Source organism: Gavia stellata, chromosome 6, assembly GCF_030936135.1.
Source record: "Gavia stellata isolate bGavSte3 chromosome 6, bGavSte3.hap2, whole genome shotgun sequence".
In the NCBI taxonomy this organism is placed as follows: Eukaryota; Metazoa; Chordata; class Aves; order Gaviiformes; family Gaviidae; genus Gavia; species Gavia stellata.
Window position 1 is genome coordinate 16,608,786 of NC_082599.1, and position 21,468 is coordinate 16,630,253.

At 41.4% G+C, this 21,468-nt stretch overlaps 1 protein-coding gene across 1 annotated transcript in view; it reads left to right on the top strand.

The window, feature by feature from the left end:
- Positions 1-12,235: 12,235 nt before the first annotated feature.
- ARHGAP12 (Rho GTPase activating protein 12) overlaps positions 12,236-21,468 on the top strand; it is a 73,681-nt gene continuing 64,448 nt past the window's right edge. The window contains exon 1 of the mRNA XM_059819137.1: positions 12,236-12,955. Within this exon, the coding sequence (XP_059675120.1) occupies positions 12,287-12,955 (669 nt within the window). The 5' untranslated portion in view covers positions 12,236-12,286. The remainder of the gene's footprint in view (positions 12,956-21,468) is intronic.

The window sequence follows — 21,468 nt, forward strand, 5'->3', positions numbered from 1 at the left end:
TTAACACAGTGGGTGGCCCCGTTTGTTTACCAGCATGGCCACAGCCTTAGACTGTGATTTGCAAGTATGTTTACGGAGTTGAATATCACAGTTACCAGATGAAACATTTTTCTGAATCACTGGGATCCATAGAGTGAAGCCTCTTCCATCAGGATTGCTCTCTAGCTCTCTTATCTTCAAGACCAACCCCATGGTGACCAAGCAACATCTTTAAGAGAAAAGATCATGCTTATAGCACAAAAAGATTTCAGAGAAAAACTGAACTATAACACATGCATGTCTATTTTTCTGAGGATAGGTAGGATTAAATTCACTTCAGGCAGCTGAAAATTAAAATTCTAAGTCACTCATTTTTTTCTCATGAATTTGTCTAATACTTTTTGAACATGAAAACTTCTGGTGTTCACCAATTCCAGTAGCAATTATTTCGACCCTTTAACTACATCAACAGACTCTAGAGTGCAGTTGATCTGATCACGGGCGCCTACTTTAAGATGAGATGAATCATTCTCCAGGCTACTTTGTAACGAACACAACTCCACCAAACATCCAGGGAGCTTAGACATCTACCTTAGATGCAGATACATACTAATAGATACCCAAAAAGCTTGGGCAGGATGAATCTCTTCCCTGACATTTAGCTATGCCTGTTAAGCAGAGATGAATCCCATCTGGTCTATCAATTTCTGCTGTTCTTCACAAATAGCATTCAGTATAAACTGGACAACCTCACATAACTTCACTTTGACCATCCACTGGTAACTCTGTCGGACCTTGAGAAGCCTCTGCGGTTGCATGGGATTAGCAACACGCAGTGCAAGTTTTAACTTCCAGTTTCAGAGCGCCCAGAAGTGAGCGTGTTGCTCAGAGCCACGCCGGCCCTTGCGCTGGAGCGAATTCTGAACTTGTGTGATTTGGGAAACCAGGAACTCCCTCGTGTATCTTTTCTAAGCCTGAATTTTGTGCAGTGCAATAAAATGAACTTCAATACGAATAAAACATTTAACATACAAGGGTTTATTTCATTCTTTTTGCACAGCTATGCAATATCTTTATATTTATTTTGATTCTGCTTATCAGTGGTCTGTAAACACAATTCCTTTCTTTTCATTAGACAAAAAATAAACTACTTAGAAGTTAAAGACACTGGTGCAGTACCCTCCTTGATTTTTCCAAGGTATAAATGGACATTTACATTGTGCTTTTTGAATATCAATACCTTCCATTATAGGTTTATCCCAGGAAAGGGATATTGTTATTTAAAGGATTAATTGTGCCTTTTGTATGTTCCGTCTGTTAGCTCAAACCATGCCTAGATCAAGGCACGACTAGTTGTGCAGAGCTGACTAAGATTTAGCTTAGGCAAATCTCTTAAGTCGAGGTAGCACAAAGAAATGTTCCCCTTTACCCATTGTCTGCTTTAGTGATTCTGTCAGAAAATTATTTGGTACCTTTCTCTGCTTTTAATTCTCTGCTGTGTCTCAGAGGTATCTTTTCATGCTCAATGAGAAGTGATACATTTCAGAATACTATGCTCAAGAAGAGAAAAGCAATAAACAATTTAACTTCACCGGTAAGTAGTGAGCCTGGTCTTGGCAAGAGCAGAATTAAAGGATCTGTTTGACCAAAACAAATCTCATGTTGTTCTTTGGTAATGCTGACAATCAGATAGTTGTACAAAATTGTTCTTTACTTGCAAACTGAGACTGTTAATAGAAACAATAGGCACATTTGAATTTTTGGCACACCTTCCATTGGATGATCACAGAGAGAGATACAAATACTAAACACCACAATGACCGTGTGGCCAATGAACAGAGCAAAGTAAAAAAGCACGTGTTGACGACAATCCATTCTGGCTAATACAATTTACAAAAATAATCTGCTGGCAAGATGAAAAAATCTTACAAATTCCTCCCCAATTTTTCACAGTAAACCAAATGATCTTCTCCGAACCGTGGATAAAAGTTCCTCCTTAAGGCAGAGAACATGCCTTTGTAGTGTCAGGGTGAAAGAAGTTCTTCACTGAACTTCTGAGAAATCTGGGTTCTTTTTTCTGTATTCTTTACTTTTTTTGTTCCCTTTTCAATTGATTTTCCTTATAATGCACAGTTATATAAATAAAAATGGCTCATCTGTTAGTTGAGTCAGGAGACGGGGAGTAAATTGACAATTTCATGCAAAAAGCCCACAGTATCTGCACTTCGTTAAAAAGTGCTTTTGTAGTAGTGAGAAAGAACAGAAAGGAGGAATCGATTGTATGTATATGCGTAGGTGGTAAAAGTATTTTTAGATAGAGGTGAGAGCCTAGAAGCTGTCAAAAAAAAAAGACAGAAGGAGCAGAGCAGACAGGAGATGCCCCAGGCAATATCAGGCAAGTTGAACCATTTTATAAAATACACTTGTAAGTAGTATTTGAAGGAAAATAAAAATATTTTCTATTTATATCAGAACTGTTTGCTCTAATTAAGTGCATTTCTTTGTCTAAATTCAGAATGGTTTCTCTAGCGCATATCACTACTGAGGTTATAAGACTAAACACAGAGAAAAAGTCTCTGAAAAAGGAGTGAAAACCCAAGGAGGCAGAAAAATGAGCAAGGTGGCTATTTGCATTATCTGCCTGTTAGACGTGAGAAAGCTTTTTGTGTTTGCCTTCTCAGTAATTTCCGAAAGAAAGAATCAACATAGTTCATAATGAGATTAGTCTGTTTGGTAAGGGGAGGTGGCAAACTATGAATAAACAACCCGGATTTAATACTGATCACATTTTAAGCAGCACATTTCTGTTGGTTACCTCACCTCAGTCCTGGCATTATGAGTAACAGGATGGCCATGTCCCATCCCAGGTATGCTTTTCAAATTAATTAAAATATGACAGGCACCTAGAATTACTGCAACTGAGGCATAAAATAATGGACAGCTGAACCTGTAGAGATTTGAAATAGCAAAAAAGTAAAATGGGATTTTGCTCTTCAAATTTAATAGGCTCAGATTTTTATACACATGACCCTGGTATTTCAGAACTTTGACTCTAAGGAGAGAAAGTATCCTTTGTATGTCTAATTCAAACACCAAAAATGGATTTTCCCAAGACTGGATTTTCAGAACTATGAAACTTTTTTTCCTATAGATTTGTGTTTTATAATAGACTGTTAAGTATTGGGTCAGCTTTTTCTCCACAATTTATTTATAATGTCACTTTCTTACGTGGCTTCTCCTGCACCTCTACAGGGCTGCCTGCTTTCACAAAACTTGTGGGAGCTTAATTACCCTTGAGACCACTCCCTTTTGGCAAACATAGTTAAATTTGGACAAAGGTTTTGAAAGATAAGGCGTAACAGGACAGACAGACACAGTTCAAACACTGACTTTTCATAAGGAATCAGTTTACAAAGACAGAGATTGATGTCTGTGTGTATGAGTTATGATAGAAAACATTCAGAATGCAATAGATACATGAATTGAGAGTCCTGTAGTTTCTACCATAGCTCACATACACTACATAAAGCAGTTGTAGTTGACAATTCTTTCAATCTGAGATTTGTGAGGTCACTATGTGTACTGGATCTTTCCACCTAATGCATGCATACAATCCCATCTGAGTAGTCAGTACGACAGCCATCCTATATCTCCAGGAAAAACAAGTCACGGTGAGTAAAGGTTGTGAACTCTAACTCTTTCTACTCCAGTGAAATGATAGAGAAAGCCTTCACAGGCAGAATACGCAAGAGATGCTAAAATTGGAACTTGGGCTGGACAGTTCATTTGTAATGTGGAATCTTTTATGACTGCACTTGGGCAAGGACTCAAAATTACATATCTTCTGGCACCTTCAGCTCTATTATGCGTGTTGGTATTATGTGGGGCCATTGGTTCAACACTGACTCAGAGGGAAGAGTGCCTCAGACTGAATCACTAATGCCATATCCTGCAGCACTCTCGTGAAGCCTTGGCTGTATGGAAGGATAATTACAATGTGGTTACTATGACTGATTTTTGAGATGCTTTTATATATACCTCAGGCATGCCAGTAGGGAAAATGCAGTCAGCTTGCTCAGAAACACCCAAGTGTCCCAAGTATATTATTTTCTACCACGAAACTGGGCATACAGACAGAATCCTATCAGACAAAAACATCCAACTGAACACCATGAATTGCTCTGTATCTTTTTCACATATATAATCTACAAAAGAATAAGTATGAATACAAAACTACTGGCCTTTTACATGTTTTTTTTTGCCTTTTAATGATCAATAATGGACATCTATATACAAGATGTTGTTTCCCTTACAATAGAAATACTAGTCTCTAGTTTGTTTTTTCAGACTCTGAATAACTGATGAACAAGTAGGTGTGACAGTGGTATCAGCCTTACAACATCAACAGAATTTTAATAATGATGTTTTGTGGACAGACAGCGCAAAGCCAAATGATCCTTGGTGTCAAGGGGACCTTTTCATAAGTATTTGGGCTAAGACACACAGAAGCAAATCTTTAAGGTACTTGCTGTATTTACTACTTGTCTCGCATGTTGTCACATACCACCTGATAGGAGGTATCAAGGAAATATCGATATTGGAAATACCATTCAATATGAAAATGTGTCCACATGTTCAGTTATACCTATTGATGCTATTTTTTATCTTTTCCTCAAATAGAGTCTCGTTTCTTTCTTTCTCTTGCTCGCACTCCTCAGGTCTCTTCCCATTGCCTTTCTTTCCCTCCAGCAAACCTGTTCTTCCCACCTTTTGAGGATTTTACTGTCTCCTTCTTTCTTCCATGTGTTAAAATAATCAGAGAAAAAGTTAGGGCCAACATTAGTCTTGATTAGATTAATAGAGCGCAGACAGTTTACACATCTCAGTGCCATTGTTTCAGGATGTTTGCAGATTCATTCAGATACCACTGTAGCAGTTGCAGTCCGTTGACGCTTTCAAGGTTATCTTTGCAACCATCAGGACTAGATACCATTTTTTAAAAGGGAAAGATAAGATTACTTACAATCTGAAAATGCTGCGAAGGCCACGTAAATGTTCCCAAACTGGATGTTTGACAACTTTTACTAATTTATTAAGAGATACCAAGCAAGTTAACAAGGAAAAAATGAATAGGACTATTTCTTAACATTTCTTTTTGGTCAGACTATTTAAAAATTGTGGTTTCTTCAGTTCGCAACTATTAAACACTCAGACAGACCCCTGGTTGCGGCGAGGAAGGGGTGTAGTTTTTGTTTTCCATCTGTTCTTTTTATCACGGACAGAAAGGCCGAGATATTCCACATTACCATGTGAATTAGAAAATGATGTTATCACTCTGGCAGTCGCACTGGATTACTCTAGCAGACTACAATAAAGATGGACGGCAGAATGGATGGACTAACCTGTACGCTCACCAAACTACGAGCAACACCCCCTTGGGGGGCCAGGACCCGCACTATTCGTCGGGCTGCAGCCCCTGGAGCTCTTCTGTTGGGGAGAGGGATGCCGAAGCGGCCTCTCGCCCCAGGCGGGCCCTGCCGCGGAGTGCTGCCTCCCGCACTGCCCTGCCAGCCCGCTGCCCGGCTGGGCCCTGGGCGGGCCGGGCAGCTGGAACCCCTGAGCGCGCAGCGGGCCCGGTGCCGGGGCTCCGCCACTCGCCCCCGGGCGCGCTGCCGAGGGCGGTTCTAAGGGCCCCCCACGGCAAACGCGCCCGCCCGGACACCGCAAGCCCGCGCCCACCCACGCTCTCCCGGCAGCAGCCCCGGCGACCGCAAAGCGCGAGGTCCCCGGGCAGGCGGGGCTCCGGGCACCCCCCAGCAGGCCCAGGCTCAGGCCCGGGTGCGTCGCCCACCGAGACCCCGGCCCGCGCCGCAGGCCCACCGCAGCGCTCCTCGGGGCAAGACCCGAGCGCTGCCGCTGCGCTGGCAGGACCGGACCAGACCGGAGCGTATCGGAGCGGCGGGAACCGGGCTGCGCTGCGCCTGCCCTCCCCCCGCCACACCCCCCACCACCTCCGTCTGGCCCCGCCCCACGCACCCCGCCCCCGGCACGTGACGGGGGAGCGGTGACGCCGCCGTGCCCCGGAGCTGACACTCGGCGCGGGGCGGGCGGGCACGCGCAGGGGCTGCGGCTGGCGGGGAAGGGGGAGCGGTGAGCGAGGGTAGCCGCCGCTGTCGTCGTAACCGGAGCGGGGCCCAGGGGGGGCCGCGCCGCCGAGGCAGGTGAGGGGCCGCGCCTCTCGGCCGGGCGGGGGGGAAGGAGGGGAAGGGGAAGGAGGAGGAGGAGGGCGGGGAGGAGCGCGGCGGCGCCGCCGCCCGGACAATCGGGCAGGGCAGAGCGGCCCTGCGGAGGGCACGTCCGCGCCCGGGCCGGCTCACGGCGGCGGTCCCAGCCCCGCGACGCCGCCCGCCCGCCCTCTCCCGGGGCGCCGCCGGGAGCGCCTCCCGTGCCAGGCGGCCGGCGGGGGGTCTGGGCGGCGCCACCCCGCGGTGCCCCCGTTGGCGGCGGCTTCGTTTCCCCAAGCGCCGCCGGGAGCGCCGAGTTGGCGGCGGCGCCGCCGGGAGGCAGCCCCGCACCTGGGCGCTGCGGCGGGCCCGCGGTGCCGGGGGCGGCGCGGAGGCCGGGCAGGGCCGCCCGACCTGCCGTGTGCAACCGCCGCTCACCTGCTGGGGCGGCGGGAAACAAAGGGAGGCGGCGGGCAGCGGCGCCTTGGCGGCCTTTCCCGGGCACCCCCCGGTGCGGCGGGTGGTTTGACGCCCTGGTATTAACTTCAGCGCGGCAGCTTCGGGTGGTTTGGCCGGGGTGAGTCGGTGCGGGTTTGCAGCGCTATTTATAGCCGGTCGTTGGAGTCAACAACTTAACAAAAGCCGCAGCGCGGAGCAGGTGGGCTGGTGATGCGCTGGGAGCTCGTTAAGGTGTGGGGTGCTGCAGCGTGGGTCGGAAAGTTGTCCTGACAGTTGTTTAAAATGCATCGCTTATTCAGTGCTCTAACCATTTAATAATGGCCTGTGACTCACCTCTTATGCCTTTAGTTTTCAAGGAAGTGTGAGCTCTGGGAAGCTAGTTCACTTGGGAGTAGTGCTCGATTTCTAACCTGTGGCAGTAATCGCTGAGGAAACAGGAAAGGATTAAGCTGGTTTTCATAAAACTTATAAGTTGTCTGTGTTTTGTCTGTATTTGTTGTTTGCCTTTGCATCTTTGCATTTATGTTTGTACAACTTTTGCATGCTATAGATGCCCACTTTGCAGGTGGTTGTTTTTACAGGCACCGGTGAGGGTTGTTTGCCTGTATGAAAATACCAGCTGAGGAGTTAGTTGTGCTGGATAAAGAGTGGTGCCCCTTGGGAAGAAAGGTATGAATTGAGTTGAATTCTGACAAGGTAACTGTGGGACCAGTCTCCCAAGCAGTGGTCATGCAATATGGCTTGAACCCCTAAGAAAACTGCCCAGGGAGAAGCACAATCGTAGAATCCGGAGAGCTGTAGCCAGGGTATCTCATCTGGCCTGAACTGGTAAGAATTCATCCTCATTTAGCTTCAGTAATTGAGTTTATTTCTGTATCAGCACGGCGGAAGGGTTCGTTTCAGTAGTGGGTGAAGTTTGATGCTGAAAATGGAAAAAGATTACACAAGTCAACTGCTGCTGCTTTGTAGGACACCGTGAACAAGGTCGCGCGAAGAATTTTAAGGCGATTGGTTAATATCCTCAGTGGCATTCTTAGTAACTTACCATCTGTTTGTATTATAAAGTAAGTAACAATTCCATAGCCATGGTGAGTAAGGTTTTTTCCCGAGAGGAAAATCAAAGAAAAAGCAAGTCTCAGTTACCTGGTTCTAGAAGATCAGAAGAAAATACTTTGTGCCTGATAATTTCAAAAGAGAGCGTGAAACACCTGTTGTGTACCTCCTGATTTTTTTGGTCTTTAGTTCTAGGATAGTTCTGAAGTTAGGGGTGATCATATCTAATATGATCATATTATAGACACTTCATATGTGATTATACCTATATGCACAGGTCTGCGTGCGTTAGGACCATGTTTCTTTCAAGGCCGTTTGCCTGTGCTTCAAGATCAGGTTAGTGAGCATCGTTCTGCAGTGAAGACTGAGCGCCGTGAGGAGGTGGCCGTGTTGCTGAAGGGCTTAAGCCGCCCCAGGGAAGGCCCACCTCCGAGCAAACCTGCAGCTCTGCAAACCCAACCCCTCTGAGGGGGGCTGAAGCTGTCACGGTGGGGTCTAACTGGGAAAGGTCCCGATTTGTGTGGAAGTACATGAAATCTAGCTGGAGGCAAATGTTTGCATCCCCCCGTGGGGAGAGGCCCCTCCGGGCCGTGAGTGCGGAGGGGCGCGGTGCGGGCCCGGCCCCGGCCCCGGGGAGGAGCGGGCCGGGAGGGAGGAGCTGACCTCTGCAAACGCCGAGGGCTGCCAGCCTTACTCAGCCTTAGCTGAGTTAAGAGGTGGGAACGGTTCCCATCGGAAATCGGAGCCCGAAGAGATCTGCGCGTCGGGATGGAGTGAAAGATCTCTCCTCGCTTGCTTCCCGGCTGTGGCAGGGTGCTGGGCTGCTCCGGCTCTCCCACCCGGGTGCCAAGCAGCCGGGGCTGCGTACGTAATCACGAATGTCCTCTCTCTTCAGGGCAGCACGGATGCTGTGTGACAGGGTGGAGTATCTTTCCACGTGGGGATGTGGCCCACCTTAATCAGTTACCCTGTAGCATTCGGGTCTTACTTTACCAGAAGTGTGGCCTGAGTCTGTTTTTTGGTAGTCATGAATAAGTTTTCTCAGGTCTTTGTTGTCAGGGGGGCCATTCATTGTTACTAATCTCTTCATCAGGTATTGAGACTTTATTTATGGTATTAAAGCTTACAGATGTCCTCTGTGGAAGTAAATGATTTTGCATGCTTATCATCCTGTAATTAGGGTTCTTCAACCTTCTTTATCAAAGTGGGTGCCATCCAGCATTACAGGTAATGGTAAAGACAAAAAAAATACGGTGAGGTTTCAAGGTCTGACCTGCTGTATCACTTCAGTAGTTGACTAGTAGCACAATGAAGTCAGTGCTCCAAATGCCAATATTGCACATTCACATCTGAATTATTCTAAGCCTCTTACAGTAGAGGTTTGGCCAAGGCTTCCATGGCTCTTCAGCCCGAGTTCTGCAAGACAGATACATGCACCCTTGAAAGGACATTACAATTAGCTATCCCCTGGGCTGTGCATAGCGTACAGGCAGTCTACCTTTTGTGGCACAACAGCTGCATTCGGAAAATTAAAACAAAATAAAACTTGATGCATTTGGATCTGAAATCAAGGCCATGGTAGTTTTTTGCAGACCTATGGGGTTAATGTTGATACTTGTTAAACTTACTGAGAAAGATTTCCCACCAATACCATAGGTATCTCCTGCTTCTCTCTGTTGAGGTGGAGAATTAAGAGTCTTGCTTGATCCTGATGATGTGATATGTTTATAAAACTGTTTTAGTGTTCCGGCCAAACACAGAACACAGCCTGTCTCTTTTTGATGGTATGTTCAACATTACCAAATGTTTGCTATTGACTTGATAATTTTGAAGCTTGGATGAAAGAACAAAAAAATTGTGCTGCTTATTTTTGTTGGGGTGGTTTTTTTTGAAAGGGATGGGGCTGTGAAACTGACTTCAGAAGTGGATAGAGCTATTTTTGTAGGTACTGTATTTTATTTAACTTGTATTTCTCAAAATTCTGTTATTCTTTTAAGCATAAAATACAACTTATTGAACCTATCTGTCTTAAAATTGTTAAGTATGGTTCTCAGTAAATAGTTATACAGAATTGGCAAAAGAGAAATGAAAAATCCAAGCTTTTAAACACTTGGTAGCCCTGTGGGAAACCATAAGCTTATGTTCTCTTTTTGGTTTCTGTATGGGAGAAGGAAAAACGGTGTGCATAGGTCCTCATTCTACATTTCAGCTTCCAAGGTAGCAGACCAGAGAGGTAGACTGTAACTCAGCAACACTTGTATTTTTCTAGTATATGACCTTGAAGCAGTGGAAGGGGTTGGTAGCAGCTTTGAAGAAGTGTTGGGAGGAGTCAGGTTTAGTAACAAGGGAAAAATAACATTTGTGCGGAAGAGCTTCCAAAACTAGGAAGACAGTGGGAATGGCTGCAATTTGTTCATGTTTACCTTCTGCTACAGTTGCTGAATAACTGCAGAGCTGCACTTAAAAATACCCATTTATGTAGAACAGCAGGTAAGCAAGTTGTTTTGTACGGAGGCTGTAAACAGACTATAATGCTGTGAATGTCAATGTACCATTTTATGGTAGCGAGAGTAAACACGAGAATCCTAGCATTCTTAGCGTCAGCTTTGTGTTCCTACTGTCAGCTTTGTTAAATGTGGCACTGTCATTCCTTCTTCCAAGTGCTCGGTAAAATTGTAAGTCTGACCTCGTGATTCCATTTGGACTCTTGTAAAACAATGGTAACTTTCGAGTTACCTATAGGAAGTGCTTCCTGGAAGTAAAAGAAGATGGATGGGCTGTGGGAGAGAGAAAGACACAGTTCAAAGATGGGCACTTCTGTCTTGGCATCATACTTGAGCTTTTTAGCTGCTTCTTTTTCTACCGAGTTATGTGGGAAATGTTTGCGGTGGTTTTTTTGTTTGTTTTGTGGGGTTTTTTGTTGTTGTTGTTTTTTTCCCCAAGGCTCAGACCAAATAGCAGAAATGGTGAAAGAAAAATTGAAGAAATTATAGGAGTTTCTGGACTCTGCCCAGAAGTCCTTTTTTGTTGTTGTTTCTGTCCTTAGTCCCATTTAGGGTTAGTTCACTCTGCGTGTGTGTGCCTGCATGGAATTGGATTAGTTCCACTCTGTGGCAGAGTAAACGCTACGAATCTCATCACAAAGTCTTAACTTGCAGAGGTGCAAGTTTCTACATAATTTTTCTCATTCATGAAACATGCATTTAAAAAAAAAAATCCGTTCATCTTTGTAAGATTAAATGTTGCAGTATTTTATTTGAATTCTCCTACGTTCTATTTGAATGCTAGAGATCTTCCCCTCTGCTTACATGCTTTGATTTCAAGATTAAGAAATCGTATCTTTTATGTTAATTTACAATATTGTTTTCAGGGTAAGTTGGCAAGACTGATGCTTATCCAGTCATGAATTGTGACATTGATGCTACGTGATTAAATAGAGAGAACTTGTAGTTCATGTGTGTGGATACAATGGTGGTTGTCTGGATTATAAGATGCTAAAAATCCTTTTCAAAATTTTCATTTATTACCCTTTCATTTTTTATCTGTTTTTTGTTTTGGTTCGTAGTTCTGTTTCATTATTGTTGTTTTTTTGTTTGTGTTTTCTGTTTTATCCCTTAAACTTATGGTTAGATCAGGTTTTCTGTAAGGTAAATACCACAAAAAGCTATCTTAAGAGCAAAGTAAATATGCAGCATTTAAACCACTGAAACCAAAGTATCTTGGAAACGTTAAATACTTTTATTTAATACAACCGTGGTTATAGATGAAATTCTATGTTTCAGTTATACTAGCAATTTAAAGAAATAAATAAAAAAGTGATTATACCATGTGTTTTGTAGACAACAGCTAGCTGCAGAGGCAACATGATCTGCAGTCTCAGCCAGCGTGGGTTGGGTAGCTGCCTAGTCATCTTCTCCAGTTAGGTGAAGGTTAGCAGGCTCTGTAGAGCGTGCACTGCATGTGGGTCAAGGATTGCCAGCCCATACTGAACGTGGTGAGAGGAGTGTAGCATTTGAGGAAGATTTAAGGGATTTTGTAAGGAATTTTGAGCACTCTGAAGGAACTGTTGAACTGAAAGAGGAATCAAAATAAGCAAATAATAATCTCCTTTTGAATATTTTGGTTAAAACTAGCGTAGTAACACAGTTCCATGAAGCAATTAAACCTGTCTGTAAGCAAGAGATTGACATGGACTGGTCCCCCTACCAAGTCCCCGGTGATCAACATTATTTAGTAACAGAAACAACAGGTTTAATGAGCAACTTGATAGCAGGAGGCTTGTATGAATAGGAGAGTTAAACCAGTGAGTAAGTTGTTCTGCTTTCTGTTTTATCACTGAGAAAGGTATCTGAACATCTTGCATTTTTCCATCCATTTATTAGTCTGAGGTTGACATAAATTGAACAGGCAGGGTTATTTTCGAAATTATTTTCCTCTGAAGTGCTCTTAGACAATTAATCTATTACATATTTTTTTTTCTTACAGTTCTGATTATTAACAGGAAAATAACACTTCTGAAACAGAATGTGGCTTACCTTTTGCCTGAAAAGGTGAAATATTTTCAAGTAGAAATGGCTGATAAAGTTGGGAAGATCCTTCCAGGACAATTGTACATTGAAGTGGAGTACGACTATGAGTATGAGGCCAAGGACAAGAAAATTGTGATTAAGCAAGGAGAGAAATACATCTTAGTGAAAAAGACTAATGATGACTGGTGGCAGGTCAAAAGAGATGAAAATTCCAAACCGTTTTATGTGCCAGCACAGTATGTGAAGGAAATACCACGAAAAGCGCTGATGCCACCTGTTAAGCAACCAAGCATGCTGCCAAATAACGCTTTGAAATTGACACATGGTTTACAGAGATCAACTGAAAATGTGAATAAGTCACCAGAGCTTTCTAGTTTTGGGAAATCTTCGCCAGTCCAAGTGTCTTGCTTAGTTCGAGATGCCAATCAAAATCTGGGACCGAACAATAGCCCTGGTCAAACTCTTGGTTTGAGTCTGGACCTTACCCAAAACAATGGGAAACTTAACAATGAGTTGCAGTCTCCCAAGGTTTCCAGTCAGTATAGAACCATCTCCATGGGTCATTTCCCATGTCCAGAGTTCCTGGAAATAGAGAAGACCAGCTTTTTGCATGAACAGTCTTGTGATTCAGCAGGAGAAGGCTCAGAAAAAATTCACCAAGATTCAGAGTCTGGAGATGAACTCAGTAGTAGCTCCACAGAACAAGTGCAGGTAAGCTAAAAAAAAATGGTCCCTGTAGATTTGTGTGGGTTTTTTTTTTTCATATTGCCATAATTGCTTGGTACTATTTTGAGGTTTTTTTTCTGATAAATTCAGATTGTTTAAGTAAAAATGATTGTCTCAGCATGAACTGGTTATTGAAGTCTAAACAGTTGATCTGTATAGTGCTATTCTTTGCAGAAATACTTTGCTTTGGGAGTTAATTCCATTTATGTTACCCTGTGATTGAATGTTACAGAAATGCTTTTGTTCTTTATTAAGATTGTTTTGAGATGACACTGAATTTGGTTTATATTGTCTTCTAGAGGAAGGGGAGCCTACTGCAGTAACTCCTCACTTCTTGGCTTGTTGAAATAATAGTGCTAGTTACTGTCAGGTTTTCCTAAGGATGTGTAAAGGTAGCATAAGAGCTGTAAATTGATGGATTAGTGGGTTTAATAGTTTACAAATGGTACAGTTAAGATTTATATGGTGTTTAATTTCTGGCTTGATTATATTATTTGTAGACTCAGCCTTGCCAATTCTGCTTCTTGCAACTTTACTCTGGATTAAAACTCAAAACATGTGAGTTTGTTAGTATGGAAGAATCTCAGGAACGATATACTCCCACTTCAGGCTAAAACCGAGCTTTGATGGCCTTTTTTCCTTAGTAAAGTGGTTTCTCTTGCGTCTTAATTTTTTTTTTTTTTAAACAGGTCTCCCCCACCCCCAACAAAAGATTAGCACTCTGACTTAGATAATCAGATCACTTCTGGTACAGGTAGCCAAGTTAATTAGTCTATTGTAATTCTAGGTTTGTTCTTGAACCCACGATGTATGTATACGTACATAAATATGTGTATGTGTGTATATAGATAATTCTCCCAAGTCATCCCCCCATCCTTCTGTAGGGAGATGTTAAATTATTTTAAAATTCTAAGGTTAAAAGCTCCCTACGCTTCAACTTTCTTACTCTGTAACATGAAACTGTTGTCGCTTGGGGACAAACTGATCATGATAGTGAATTCCACTTGCCAGCATGTATTCAGAGTACCAATGGAACTCGCTCAAGTGTGGTATTCAAATAAAAGTTGATGCTAACTTTAGGAATAAAAATCTTATCATGGAGAGCTGTGAATCAGTACTTTGCTAATAAGACGCAATTAAGACAAAGCTGCTTAGTTAATCAGTGAGTGTGGGAAGATCTTAAAGATAGAAAATTGATTGTGTTAGTTATGTAGTCTTGAACTGTATGAGGTCATGTATATATTTTTATTGAAATGCTCCGAATCAGTAGTTTTTTGATATCTTACTCTACTCTTGGCCTCATTTTTGAAATTCAGAGTTTCTCTAGTTATGGGACTTCATGCCTCTAATGTTTGTATCTTTTATGACCATTTTATTTCAACTTCTTCACCCCCTGCAAATAATAGGGAATAAATAGGATTACATTTAATTTAATTTATTTTTTTAGTAATTTCTTGCTTATGCAATGTGGAGATTGATCAGTTTTCTTGCACTGTCTTTACAGCAGTGTCCTAGGTCACTGTAGTTGAGATGAGCCACTTAGGACTTGGAAGGATAAAATAATTATTAGATATTTATTTTAGAAGCATGTGTAGTAGCCCATCTACTGCCATTGTAATCGATTGCCAAACAAAGTACGAAAATACTAAGGAATGTTTAGAAAGTATATTCTACTTTAAATAATTCACCACACTGAAGTTTATATTGTATGTTAAACAGTTCCTCTACTGTGTTGCGTATCGTTTGATGCATCTGTTTCTCTAAAGTAGATGAAGTTAATGTTACATGGGTATCTTTTGTCAAACAATAAGAAATATATGGCCTGCTGCTCAGTTTTGACCAGACTTTGTGGCTGTTGATGCAGTGACACTTAGTCTTTTCACCTTTTTCTCCCCCTCTCAACCCCCCAAATACGTTTGACTCAACGCTACAGCTTATTAATAAGTTTGTATTTGAGTGGGGCAGCAATGCACATCTTGTAGGCTTCACTGGGTTATGGAAGGTCTGAAGATGGGGGTTTTCACAGTGCTTAAAAATTACGAATCCTAAAAATGCTACATTTTGGCTGTGGAAAAAGCATGGCAATTTCTGACTGATGTTACTGAAGAACTTTCCATTATCGCAGTCTTGAGCAAGAAGAGTGTGGACGCTTACTGTGCCTTGGAGTTGTCTTACTTTAAAACTGTGAAGTAACTTAATCTCATTATGCGCAATCACAAGCTCTTTAAATACAAAGAAAATATTTGACATTTAGTAGTCATAGGGATTAAAGCAGTAGTAGTACTGATGTCACTGTTAGTTCAGTCCAGATATTCAGAGTGCCAGCCTTCTCACTGGAACAGCCTTGTGCGTTTTTTTTTAGAATTCTTTCAATAATGAGCATTGTTTAGTAGAAATCAGCTGTGCAGAAATTAATGGCTCAGAAAGCTGTTTTTATTGCTCTTAGTCTGTAGTGAGAACATCAAGTTCCCGGCTTTCACGCACAAACAGGATTTCACTTCACAAGACTGACTGTGGTTCTCCCTCCCCTGCCTGCTGTGGAGTTCAGTTTTATGCAGTCTGCATTATAATAAACTCTAAGCTACAGGTGTTTTCTCCTAAATATGTAAGATTAGAAGCGAGAATGACCTTAATACTTCCGTGTAGGTGATTTTTTGGGGGGACTGAGGTGATAGTGTTCAGCCCTAGCCCAACCTTCAGTGTGTTTTCAGTATCCTGAATACAAATGTATGAGATGCAGAGGAATGCTTCTATTATGAGATTCTTCTAAGAGGTGGTTACAGTATTCTCTGAAAATTATCCTCCCTCTCCTTTCCAGTAATGAAGTGCAGGTTCTGCAGCTGTACAGTCTCCAGCTCATAGGCTTGCTGGCTGCGGAAATACTGGAAGATCCAGAGTCTCCAAAGTACTGCGTAAAAGAAGGATTTTTTTAGCAGCTTAAATATTATATGAAGTGGAGGACAGAGAGGTGACAGTGTGAGCAGAAGAATTTGTTAACGAAGATGTAAGCAAATGATCTGGTCAAGAGATAGGTCAGGACTGGGTAATGAATATTCTTGACACTTTATGCAAGGAAATTCCAACTATTGGGTACAACCCTGGTGCATAAGGTATAAGAATCACATGTTAGTTTTTGGACTTGAACTGTAGGATGGCTGGAGGTAATTAGAGGAAGTAGGGCTTGAGAGGAAACAAGCTCCAATTTAAGCAGATTTAAATCTCTGGTGGAGACAGTAACTGCAGGTAGAATTGGAATTGAATGAAATGCTTCAGGAGTTCAGGATGGGGGGAAAACAAAAATTTTGAAAGAGGAGAATTCTGTTGCAGAAGATGGACTTGATCTTACAGGTCTTTTCCAACCTTAGTGATTCTGTGAATACTTGAAAGAAGCAGATGGGAGGTCCCAGCGGTATGCAGTAGAGCCCTGAGTAATTGTTTTGAAGAAAAAAAAATGATGTGTTTAGGCATGTCTAAACAGGAAAGCAAAGTTGAAGCTAAAGTGGAAGATGTTAGAAGCGGTCTTGAAAAGGAGCTTTGGGCAGTGTTGGCAGGTAAAATCTGCTAATGAGTTTTGAGAGAGAAGGCATGCAGACGGGGAAAGAGTTGGGTAAGTTCAGAGATCATGTCAAGAATGGTTAGGTGTTATCTTTATGGGGATGATACTTTGGAATAAAGTCATTACAGACTGAAATTTAAATCTGCTTTCAGCAATGCTAATGCATAACCTATGTGAAATAACTTTGTTTCTGATGAGTGTTACCTCCTCTTCTGTCATAGGAGACATAGAGTATATTTAAGAGTAAAATACGTGCACTGTCTTAGTGTTACTTCTTATGCTTATTAGAAGTTACTTTTAGTAGCAGGTTGGTTTTAATCATTATAAATATAGACAGTGACCTATTTGCAAAGATTGTTTTGTCTTTCATCCTCTTTAGTAATTGACTATTGCATAAACTGTGAAGCACTAAAGGGGATTATCACTAGGATGGCTGTTTTGCTTTGATTAATTCTAAGTAGTAAAGGTCTTGCAAAGAGATCATTCTGTCTTCCCACAGAAATTGCAGAGGTATTGCTGTAACTTTTTTTTCATTGAGAAAACTCATTTTTTTGTGTTTCTGTACAAGATGTGAAAGCGTGTCTTCTGGAGATCTTGGCATTCTTGGCTTTGTCACTTATTTGAAAGACTGGTGGCAAATCATTAGTATTAGACTGCCTTGTCTGATACTAACATTAAACCTCTAAAATAAATGGCTATTACTGGTTTTATGGAGCCCAGTATTAATTTGCTTCTATTATAAGAAATTTCATGCTATTTTTGCTTACCTTTATTTGCCCAAGGAATAAATAATTTGCCAGTAGGAAGCACACCGTATACAAGAGGTTTTATTCTTGTTGAAACTGAGCATGTTTGCAGATTCACGGTGGCATGTATAATGTAATATTTTGAATTAAGTTTTAAGTACCATCTTTTTAATCTTTTGACTACTTAAAATCAGCATTTGTTATTCTAATGATATTAAATGCTGAAATATGCCCATTATAATGAGGTGAAGAATAACTTTCAATGACAAGGAACTACAAGTTTTATAATTTAAGGAATTGTATAAAACATTAAAACAATTTTGTTTTGTAATTCCAGTAACTTCTGCTAGAACTTTGTAAACAACTTGAAACTTACTTTGTAAACAGCTTGAAACATTTTCTAAGTTACATCAGTAACTCTGAATGTTGCCTGTCCAGAACCTTTATGGAATACTTTTCCTGGCTTTTTTTTTTTTTTTCCTACCCAGTGACAACGGTTCTGGATAGTTTCACTTTACAGTGGTGCTGTTTGTGATCAGCTGTCTCAGTATTTTTAATATGTAACAACTGTGTAAGTCGGCTAGCAGATAGCTGTCCCTCTCGGTCTGAATGAGTAATTCTGGATTTAGGTGCCCTAGAATGAGAAGGTGCTGTGTCCCACTAACACTGCCTGCAGCCTGTATGCTCCTCTGAACTTCCCTGCTGCAAATCAGATTGACCTTCTTTTTAAAAAAACACCAAGTATTATCCATACGAGGCAATTGAGGAAAAATCATAACCTGGGAGACAAATTGGTTTTAGTTGGCTGCCTTGTTTTAATACTGGTGTCTGAACGCTCAGCTGAGTAAGCTACAGATCTGCTTGGTACGTGCAGTTTTGTGTTGTGCTTTCAGAATTGAAACAAGGATCTAGAGCACTGTTAAAACTCTGCAAGTGCCAACACAGTCTTCTGATTTTTCCACCTGTATTTATCTTAATTTCACACAGAAAATGATAAAGTGGAACTTCCAAGGCATCAACTTGTATTCATAAACCTGTGCCTTTGATCCTAGTAGGACTGCTTACTAGCTCAAATGAAGCTCAAGCTGCAGTGTTTAAGGAATAACTTTCATAATATGGAATTGATTTTTCTGTTTTTCATCTAGAAAGGTGTAATTTCTAGTGTGCAATATGAGTTTTGGTGCCTGCTGTCCCACCTGCCTTTTCTTTTGAAGTGGTGCAAAATACCACGCTCAGCAGGGGTGACAGCAGAATCTTTACGGTTGGTGGAGTAAATGCTTTAACAGAAAAGCAGCTCTGGGAAAAGGAAGGGGTGTTTTGTCTGACTGCTGTCTAAACTGAAAGCAGCTGGAGATACCGGGGACTTGCTTGTTCTCCGTTGGCAGTGCTTCTGTCAGTTTTAAGTCAGGAACCTCCAGACATAGAACAAACTCAAATCGCTTTGTAATAAACAAAAACCTTTTTGAGAATATTTGATCATCTCTTGTTCTTGCACATAACTCTGCATAAACAATTGCATGTGGTATGTCTTTACCTAGTTACTATCTAGGCAATTGTTTAATATTGCAGTGCTTGCCTGTGGAATAAATGTGCTGTTATTTTGTAGAATTCTAAAGAAAGTATCATTTGTTTCACAGCAGTGTGACAAAATGGTAGGGAACGTATGACTCGGTAGAATAAAATGCAGAACACTTTTTTCTTTTTTTTTTTAGGCAGTTCTCTCTGGAATAGTAGACATTTGTGCTTAAAAAAAAAGGAAAGTAAAATCTATGTGTATCTAGTACCCAAACAGCTGATGTTTCTCTGACGTGCCTTGCCAGCTATGTTTGATTTAAAAACGATAGAGAGAAACAGGTTTTGCCCTTACATGGGGTTTGTTCTAATGCTAAAGGACAATACTTTTGGACAAAACAATCTTTCAGGACAGTAAGAACTGAAGATTTTCAAGGACTTTGTGATGGTGAGTAATTGGACAACATAGTGTTAGATTACATTTATCAATTTTGAATTTAGTTTATCGTAATATGGCTTCTGAGTTAGTTCTTGGGAAAGATAATAACTTCTTAGTAGATTGTTTTATGAAAGCGCTAGGTTAATGCAGAGAAGCAATCAAACAAGCATCAAGAATGTCAGTAGTAGGAAACGGAGCAGAACAAAAATGCAGAACTCTAATTCCATGGTATTTCTGTATTTTAAATAGTGTGCAGTTGCTGACCTGTCTCATCTTGAAAAGGAGATAATAGTGCTGAAAATAGCATAGAAGAGGTGAAAAACATGAGCGGAGATGTGGAATAGTTCCTGTGTGAAGGCTTTGCAAAAACCTTACATGCTAGTGGGTGCACATTTAGTACTCTGTACTGAGAACTCCTGATTTTTACGTTGGTATTGTAATTACTGCTGCTGAAATGGCTGAGAGATTGTATTTTGGTATTTTTTTCTCTCTTTCAGCAGTTTTTGTCTTCTTGTCCTATCTTTTCTTTTATAAACTCTTTTGACAGAGACTTAGAGCTTGTGTACGATGATGCTCTGAAGACTGGCATAAGTGTTTGTAGTCTATATTTCAATTAATTTTAGTTCTCCATCTGATAAAACAGTTCTGTAAATGATAGCTGAAAGTTGAAGAGCTGGCTGAATGGATTGAACTTATTGCTTATGTTGGGTTTTGATGTTACATTGTCTGGCTTCAACTTCTGTTTGTAATCAAATTCATGATTAGAACTTACTGGCTCCTATCTTAAATCTGAAATTACATACTACGTTTTGAATTTAATTTAATTAACATAGTTTTAATCGTTCCCTTTTTTTAATGGTTTGCCTGGGGCTTCTGGATGATCTTTGGATCATCTAGTTAAATTAAGTAGCTTCCCTGTGTTCTCTTCAAATGCAGTGCTGAAGACCAGAGTTTTGTGTACGTTTTCTGGTGGTGTCCAGTGTATGCAGTTGCCATCTTTCTCTTGCCTTCGTGGATTATCTGAATGATAATCACTTTGCTGCTCTAGTCACCACCTGGCTCTACAAATATTTATTGCCATTACAGCACCAAGATGGAGTGGTGCTGGCTTAAGCGGTGTTGTGATCAATTATGTCAATAGCCCATACGTACTCCTTTATTACAACTTGAATAGTCATAAATAGTCTAGTGCGAAGTCTGCAAATCTGATGGACTGGAGGACACACTTGCCTTTTTAGTGTTATTAATGTGATGGGACTTCTGCAACAAATGTGCTAATGTAAAGAAATATTCTATTAAAATATTATGTCTGATAAAAACAAAAATACTGTTAACAAACTTTCTGGACTCTCAACTGGTTGTTCAACATATCTCTTAGTGTTGTATACACATTTCTTTTCTAGACAGCTTGATAGATTGCCAGGATATTGTTTAGAAATGATCCATGCTACAACAGAAACTTTATACTGCATTGCACATAACCATTGTTTGTTCTTTAAGTATTTAGAAGAAGCTTTATCTTGTGGTAAAGCGTTGTAACACTAAATATGAGGTTCTTGAGCGACTTTGATTTGACTGCTTTTCCTGTTGAAATTGAATAAAGGTGCTTTTCCCCCCCTGCTGATGATCGGTAAACATGCTTGGCACTATCCATATCAATTCCTGGTTATCTGCATCCAGTTCAAAGAGCTAATAGGTGGCTGTCATGCATAACTGCATTGTGCTTTAGACACAGGGGACTATGTATGTGTGTATGTATATACATATATTCTAGATATATAATTATATATAGATACAAAAAGTCAGGGGCCACTGTTCTGTTTCTTGATAGCACTTTGATCTTGATTTGCACTTCATGTAGTGCAACTACCAACTTTAAACTCCTTCACAAAAACTTCGAGATCTACTCATCAGTACTGTAATTTTTTTTTTAATCCTCCAAATAAGTCCATTTGTCCTGGCTGTGACTTTGTCCTTATCCTCCCTCCCAGGTGTTGCACTCTTAACTTTTAATGGCATCTTCGTGCTACCCTAAGGCCCTGTACTTTTCATACCATAACCTGTGTTACTCCTTAGTGCGCACACCCACAAGCAATGCCAAAGGAATTCATCGCTTCCCCCGAGGTGTGCTTTTCACAGCTGGGCTCTGTGGCTGCCTTGGGTTAGGCAGGGAGCTGGAGCCTGAGCTCCCCGCAGAAGAGGCAGTGTGGCCCTGCCAGTGGCCCAGCTGTCACGCAGTGTGGTC